The sequence below is a fragment of the Oncorhynchus mykiss genome, chromosome 23 (assembly GCF_057628025.1).
Source record: "Oncorhynchus mykiss isolate SJ-2025 chromosome 23, ASM5762802v1, whole genome shotgun sequence".
In the NCBI taxonomy this organism is placed as follows: Eukaryota; Metazoa; Chordata; class Actinopteri; order Salmoniformes; family Salmonidae; genus Oncorhynchus; species Oncorhynchus mykiss.
Window position 1 is genome coordinate 38,876,346 of NC_143044.1, and position 8,630 is coordinate 38,884,975.

At 37.4% G+C, this 8,630-nt stretch overlaps 1 protein-coding gene across 1 annotated transcript; it reads left to right on the forward strand.

Annotated features, from left to right (window-relative positions):
• Window positions 1-7,417: 7,417 nt before the first annotated feature.
• LOC100135792 (embryonic beta-type globin2) lies at window positions 7,418-8,197 on the forward strand. The gene is given in 3 exon segments (NM_001124188.1): window positions 7,418-7,528; window positions 7,645-7,867; window positions 7,996-8,197. Coding segments are annotated over 3 exon segments (444 nt in total). The 5' UTR covers window positions 7,418-7,436; the 3' UTR covers window positions 8,125-8,197.
• The last annotated feature ends 433 nt before the right edge of the window (window positions 8,198-8,630 follow it).

Sequence of the window (8,630 nt, forward strand, 5' to 3'; positions counted from 1 at the left end):
TTTCAATATTATCGCTTGCACAGTGCTCCTTGGGATGTTTAAAGCTAGGGAAATATTTTTGTATCCAAATCCGGCTTTAAACTTCTTCACAACAGTATCTCGGACCTGCCTGGTGTGTTCCTTGTTCTTCATGATGCTCTCTGCGCTTTTAACGGACCTCTGAGACTATCACAGTGCAGGTGCATTTATACGGAGACTTGATTACACACAGGTGGATTGTATTTATCATCATTAGTCATTTAGGTCAACATTGGATCATTCAGAGATCCTCACTGAACTTCTGGAGAGAGTTTGCTGCACTGAAAGTAAAGGGGCTGAATAATTTTGCACGGCCAATTTTTCAGTTTTTGATATGTTAAAAAAGTTTGAAATATCCAATAAATGTCGTTCCACTTCATGATTGTGTCCCACTTGTTGTTGATTCTTCACAAAAAAATACAGTTTTATATCTTCATGTTGGAAGCCTGAAATGTGGCAAAAGGTCGCAAAGTTCAAGGGGGCCGAATACTTTCGCAAAGCACTGTACATCCACATGTACACCTCCAATTGACTCAAATGATGTCAATTGGCCTATCAGAAGCTTATAAAGCCATCACAACTTTTTCTGGAATTTTCCAAGCTGTTTAAAGGCACAGTCAACCTAGTGTATGTAAACTTCTGACCCACTGGAATTGTGATACAGTGTTTTATAAGTGAAATAATCTGTCTGTAAACAATTCTTGGAAAAATTTCTTGGGTCATGCACAAAGTAGATGTCCTAACTGACTTGCCAAAACTATAGTTTGTTAAAAAGAAATTAGTGGAGTGGTTGAAAAACTAGTTTTAATGACTCCAACCTAAATGTATGTAACCTTCCGACTTCAACTGTATGGTTAACCTATTCCAATAATTTTGCAATTCCAATGTTTTCATGGTCTATTTACCCAAACTTGGTGGGAATGAAGCTGACATCAGAGGTCTCTCTTGGACCTGTTGTCAGTAGGGCTGTACAATTCATTGATTTAAAAAAAATCTAAATTGCAATTATGACATTATGGCAATTATAAAGGCAGTTACGTAATGTTCAAATGTAATAAGGGTCCCTCGTGAAAACTCTGATCAACACTGCAACAACAACTTCTACTGTACCTTTTATTAGTTCTTATGCCAGTTCTTATGCCAAACAACGCCAACCATAGAATCAGAATACTGATGTTATTTTCTATTATTCCAACAGATCACCCAAGCGTTTTGATCTAAATAGTAAAATCGTAATAGCAATTTCTTTTAAAATCAGAATTATTTGCCCATATCTTGCAACCCTAGTATGATATGACGCCCAAATCCAGACCTTTCCTTTATCACTGTATCACAGGATGATGACGACTTTTCCCGGGACAAAGACATACTTACAACAGGTGTATCTCACTGGTCACCCCCAAAGCCAATTCCTCCTTTGGCCGCCTCTCCTTCCAGTTCTCTGCTGCAAATGACTGGAACGAACTACAAAAATCACTGAAACTGGAGACACTTATCTCCCTCACTAGCTTTAAGCATCAGCTGTCAGAGCAGCTCACAGATCACTGCACCTGTACATAGCTGTACATTCTACTTTGCACATTCATCTACTGCACATCTACCATTCCAGTGTTTAATTGCTATATTGTATTTACTTTGCCACCATGGCCTATTTATTGCCTTACCTCCCTTATCTCACCTCATTTGCACACATATAGACTTGTTTTTCTACTGTATTATTGACTGTATGTTTTGTTTACTCCATGTGTAACTCTTTGTTGTTGTATGTGTCAAACTGCTTTGCTTTATCTTGGCCAGGTCGCAATTGTAAATGAGAACTTGTTCTCAACTGGACTACCTGGTTAAATAAAGGTGAAATAAATAAATACTTCATCCATCTGGACATCAGACCCCGGTCCCGCGGGAAGATGATCGTTCTTGCAATAGCAGAGTGTTCCAAAGACATCAGCTCCATGATGGTCACCCTGGCACCACAAGCCTACCAACTGAAAATAGACCCCTGCAACTTCAAGGTGGCTCCCCTATTTCTTTTGATGTACTATTCCAACAGATATTAGATATTCAATTAACATGTTTGACACCCATGATTACTTTGTGTATGTTCATTTCTACAGTAATTATTATTCAACATGTCCTCATCTGGGATTTGAACTCTCAAACTCTTGGTTCACAGCATTCCGATTTTCCTGCTACTCCACCATAAATTCACCTGTATTCCTACACTTTGGACTTAAAAGTACATCTCAGCTTTGTATAGTAGTGATTCAGGAGTATCATTAAAACAGAATAAAATGCCCCACCAACATTAGACAACTATACGGAAAATCCTCAAATTGATTAAATAAGTTAATTAAAGCATTGATGAGAGAATAGTCAGATTAACTGATAACTAAAATAGCAGTCAGATGGCACTCTGTTGCTCAGTGGAGAGATCTATTATAGGTCATGAATGGTTAGGCGACTTCTGAGAATGCTTCAAACTTATTGATGCAGTAGAAAGTTCAGGTAACCCAAATCCAGAGGTTGTGAGTTCACATTCTGGTACGGGTCATATTGAAAACTTCAGGACTAATTGATCATGTCAAATGTAATCATATTGTTATTGATTCAACATTTGCACACTATTTTAGCTGACCAGCATACCACTTACCTTAAAACCAACATACATACAATTTCAGTACTTCCCTTACAAAAAAAGTGAAGATAACTGTTTTCACATGTTGAGCCAAAATGTTAATATGCAGCCCATAGCTCCTCCTCCTTATAGCTCAATCACAGGCCTACATCATGCCGTTTGTTATTTGTTCCTTTGTGTTTTGTTTATTTTTCGCACAGCTTCTTTGTCACTGTATTTTCGTGACTTTGGCGGCTCGCATGGGTGATGAGTTCACTCCTGTCTCGCCCGCAGCCATGGACAAGTACCTCTCGGTCTTTGCAGCCCTCCTGGCAGAGAAATACAGATAAGGAGATTAATATAAACCAAATGTTGCTGTTTCATTAACTTAGTATACATATTTTATTCGTGTGGTTTTATTTTGTAATAAAACAACAGATGGATATAATTTGTTGAAGGCTAAATTAAGTATAATGTGTTGTAAAAAAATGTATTTTAATTATTACATTATTGACATCATTGTGGCGCAACTCAAGTTGTTGTACAACTTGAAGTGAAAATCTCAATCTCAATATTTTTTTGTTGTTGTCCTGTGCTGTTGTAAATCAAACAAATACATGCGTGAACACCAAAAGTTTTTTCAACGTCAACTTACTTGAAAATAAATAGTGAATCGTGCAAGGGTGCCAATATATTATAGCGCAACTAGGCCTACGTGAGGCACATCGGGCCTATGTGAGGCCCATCACGTATGTAAACATATATCATCTGAAGCTATAAATAACAATGTTATCATTTGTGTCTCCTTTTGGAAAATGTTTTATTCATCACTGATTTAAATTTAGATTATTGCCACATTAATTAAATTAATGTTCTATCAGTTTAAAAAATTAACACGTAGGCATGTTTATCATGGCAAGAAAGAAGTTCGAGAGTTCTCCTTTTTGAGCTTCATTTGGAGTCAATAATGGGTGGAGGTCTTACTGTTGGAGATAACACAGATGCGTGTTTTTTTGTTGCAGATACAGGCATCTACAAAGAATACGCAAACGGAGCGACAGAGCGTATAGCGCAGTGTCGCAATGCCGTTTTTCGTTACAAAATGTTCTGCTCCTTGTAGTGCGGTCCTAAATTCGACTTTTCCCGTGTCACATGAAAATTGTAACGCACAGTATCTTACCTTCCGTAGCGGTGGGGACAGTGCTGTGCAGACAATGAAGCTTGCTTTGTTCCTTGATCTGATCTACACGCTATGCATCAAAGTAGCCTATTTTGCATTGATAAGCAAATATAATCTCAGCGAATGTTCAAACAATAAACCAAACAACATTGTAGCCTTATTAGAATCCCTTCCAAAATGTATTTTGTTTAGAAGTAGTAATTAGTGATTCCAGGTTACTGGTAAAAACAGTTGCGAAATACAGTGCCTTGCAGAGGTATTCAGACCCCTTGGATTTTTTTCACATTTTATTCTGTTACAAAGTGGGGTTAAACTTGATTTCATTTATATATTTTTTGTCAACAATCTACACAAAATAATGTCGAAGTGGAATAAAAAAAACGACATAAAAAATTATTAAAATTACATAACGAAAATGTAGTCATAGAATAAGTATTCAGCTCCCTGAGTCAATACATGTTAAAAACACTTTTGGCATCGATTACAGCAGTGAGTTATCTTGGGTAAGTCTATAAGAGCTTTCCATACCTGGATTGTGCAATATTTACCCATTATTCTTTTCAAAATTATTCAAGCTCTGTCAATATGTTGAGGATCATGACTAGACAGCGATTTTCAAGTCTTGCCATAGATTTTCAAGCAGATTTAAATCAAATCCATATATTTTCAAGCAGATTTAAATCAAAACTGTAACTTGGCCACTCGGGAAAATTCACTGTCTTAGTTAACAACTCCAATTTGGCCTTGTGTTTTAGGTTATTGTCCTGCTGAAAGGTAAATTCCTTTCCCAGTCTCTGGTGGAAAGCAGACTGAAACAGGTTTTCCTCTGGGCTTTTGCCTGTGCAAATCCCATATATTTTTATACTGATAAATTCCCCAGTATTTGCCGATGTCAAGCATACCATACATACCATGATGCAGCCACCACCATGTTTGAAAATAAGGAGGCAGTAAATCAGTGATGTGTTTTGTTGGATTTGCCCCAAACATAAGGCTTTGCATTAAGGCCAAAACGTGTATTCCTTTGCTTTGCTTATTACTTTACTGTCTTGTTGCATACAAGATGCACGTTGTGGAATATTTGTATTCTGTAAATGTGTATTCTTCTTTTCACTCTGTCATTTAGGTCATTATTGTGGAGTCACTACAATGTTGTCGATCCATCCCTAGTGTTCTACCATCACAGACATTGAACTCTGTAGCTGTTTTAAAATCACCAATGACCTCATGGTAACATCCCTGAGAAGTTATATTCCTGTCCTGCAGCTCAGTTCAGAAGGTCAACAGTATCTTTGATGTGACTGGGTGGTTTAATATATAATCAACAGCATAATTATTAACTTGACCATGCTAAATGAGATATTCAATGTCTGATTTGTTATTGTTACCCATCACTGCCCTTATTTTTTAAAATAAAAAATGTAACTAGACAAGTCAATTAAGAACTAATTCTTATTTGCAGTGACGGACTGCCGGGGAACAGTGGGTTAACTGCCTTGTTCAGGGGCAGAACGACAGATTTTTACCTTGTCAGCTCGGGGATTCGATCCATCAACCTGCCATCCCACTAGGCTACCTGAAGCTGGTCTCTGAATCCCTGGTCTTTGTAGTTGAATCTGCGCTTGAAATTCAATACTTGACTGGGGGACCTTACAAATGTTATGTATGGGTGACAGAGGAAGGGTTAGTCATTCAAAAATCATGTCAACCCCTATATTTCACACTGAGTGAGTCCATGCAATTTATTATGTGATATGTTAAGCCAAATACTCCTGAACTAATTTAGGCTTGCCTAAACAAAGGAGCTGAATACTTACGCAACGACTTTGTAACACAATAAAATGTGAAGAAATGTAAGTGGTCTGAATACTTTTGCAATTTACTGCTTTCTCTCCAAGACCAAAACTTGATGACATTCTATTTTTAGCGAATATGGGAGGAGCAATACATTGACGCAGCATAACAAACGGGGATAGGTTTTTGTAGGTTACACCCGTAAGTATAACAATATTTGCCAGGGCATATTATTTAATTATACATCTGATTATTTCACATGGTATGTGGGAAGCTAATCAACTTCACAAAATCAATTCAACTTCCAAATTGCTGTCTTGGTTTAGCTTGGCATTAAACAAGCAGCCTATTTTGCATTGATCACCAAATATAATCACAGGGACTGTTCTAACAATAAACCAAGCGAGGATGATGTTGTAGGTTACACTGGCAAATATAAGAATATTTGCCAGGGCATATTATTTAATAATAAATCTGATTATTTAATGTGAAAATGTCAGAAGCTTAAAGGCTAGCTTGCAGTGTTTAGCCAACTAGCTAGCAAGACAATACTCTTTTTTTGCTTTCTCAACAAATGAGAAGGCAACAAAAAAAAAACAAGAATCCACCCAAAAAGGTATTTTGTTTAGAAGTAATAACTAGTGATTATAGGCTATAGTGAAATAGTAGTGTTTTCTTCCCAGGCATAATGCAATACATATTAAATGTGTTGTTTTTTTTAAGTACAAGGTGTTTGTTAGGTGTTAAGCCTGTGTTATAATATGCTTAAAATGATTCAAAGACAAAAACAACAAGAAAATATTTTGATTGTCTTTGGGAAATAAAGATTTTTTTAAAGGTATTGGTAACATTTCATTCAGTACAGAAATGTGAAGGTTGCTTTATTAATCCTGTCCCATACCCGGGGTAAATTATGCCAATAAACCACTTTTTTTAAACAAGCTATGTTTTAAAAACTGTAATGTTTACATGAATGCTGATTATTTCTAGGGATACACAACATGCTGAAAAATACGTAGATATCTTTGTTAGAAATTAAACTATATTTCCCTTGATGGAGTGACGCTGATTATGAAAAATGGCTCAATTTACCCCACTCCACCCTATACGAGCTTAATGTGGAGTCACTAATGGGTGGAGGGTCTTGCTGTAGGAGATTACACAGATGTGTGTTTGTTGCAGATAACACGTCAGAAGATGGGAAAACTTGGTCCCGATTTTTGGATTGTAACAAACATTTTATTTGTAACGCTTTTCATTCCATTAAAATGTGTACATTTTAGTCATTTAGCAGACGCTTTTATCCAGAGCGACTTAATTATAGCCCATACCCTTGTTATTTCAACTATGAAACAAGTTGCAAATCAGGAAGCAGGGTTGCAATGAAACCAATGCCATGCCATTCTTTTTTTGCAATCATGAGAGACATCGTGACTTATTAATGATTATCAATGCGAACTCATTCAAATGCAATGACAATTATTAAAAATCTCCAAATTATGGCGAAATGGACTAATGGAGAGTAGGCCTGTATTACTAAATAGGCTACTGCATATGTAAACCTCCAATATTTTGCAGGTTACCCTCATGATCTATTTTTTTGTTCCAGAAATGTTTTTTATTTGCAGTTTCACGGAAAACCGCTTGATAGTAGGCCTATAGTCATAAAGGAGGGCCCAATGTTCAACAATGTCTTATCTCCAACCAATCACATTCACGTTTTCGTCTTGGGGGCGGTGTGCAAAAATACCATGAAAATAAAGATTTTTTCCGAATTTGTTCATAATTCTGATTCTCACCAGAACCTAAGCTAAATCATCACGAGCAAACATGGTTGTGTGGACAGATGAAGAGCGCGCAGCCATCTCCGACATCTTCTCCAAGCTAGACTATGACGACGTTGGACCAAAGTGCCTGTCAAGGTAAGACAATAAACTTAACTTGACTTTAATTTGGAGTGTTAGTCCCCCAAATCTCCATCTTCTTCGTCATGTTATGTTGTTGTTCCGCCTCACACTGTTCTCTCCGCTCCCCTCAGGTGTCTAATCGTTTACCCCTGGACCCAGAGGTACTTCGGGGCCTTCGGCAACCTGTACAACGCAGAGGCCATCATGAACAACCCTCTGATCGCTAAGCACGGCATCACGGTGCTGCGCGGTCTGGAAAGAGCTCTGAAGAACATGGACGACATAAAGAACACATACGCGGAGCTGAGCATTCTGCACTCCGAGAAACTGCGCGTGGATCCAGACAACTTCAAGGTAAGATACAAAAGTTTTTTTTTGCGCGTGCAAAGTAAAGCATATTATGTTATTACACCACTCGATCAAGCTACCCCCAAATACATTCTAAACATCTCTCTTCTGCTTTGGTTTGATCTATTTTACAGCTGTTGTCTGACTGTCTGACCATCGTCATCGCTGCGAAGATGGGCACCGCCTTCACCCCCGAGTATCAGGCATCCTTCCAGAAGTTCTTGTCAGTGGTGGTGTCCGCTCTGGGCAGGCAGTACCACTAGAGTCAGTCCTCTATACCTGACAGAGGAGACATGTGTTTCACCCCTCAATGAAAAATAAAAGAAGCATAGAAGCATCTGTTTGTTGATTTTTTAAAATGTTTATTTTACTCTTGCGTAATTGTATGCATATGGGGCTAGACAAATTGCACTTTAAGCATGGATAATAGAATAAGACAACTTTAAAAGTTAATGTTTTCAATCTTTATTATATTTCTAGATGTTAGATCTACACATTATAAATAATACATTTGTCAAGATGAACAATTTCGCGAATGCATGCACATTGCCTACAAGTTTACAGATTTGGCCCGGCTGAATTGTATAATGTTGCTGGCTGTAAAACGTGACACAATGTGTTTTAACACATAAAAGGTACAAAAACAACTATGAAGTGACCAATGTATTTTCTTTTAACTAATAATAACATGGACCATAAAACGAACATCAACGCATCATGGATGGAATGCTTCTATTAGGATGCAGGACGCTATTTTGTTTGTGTGATT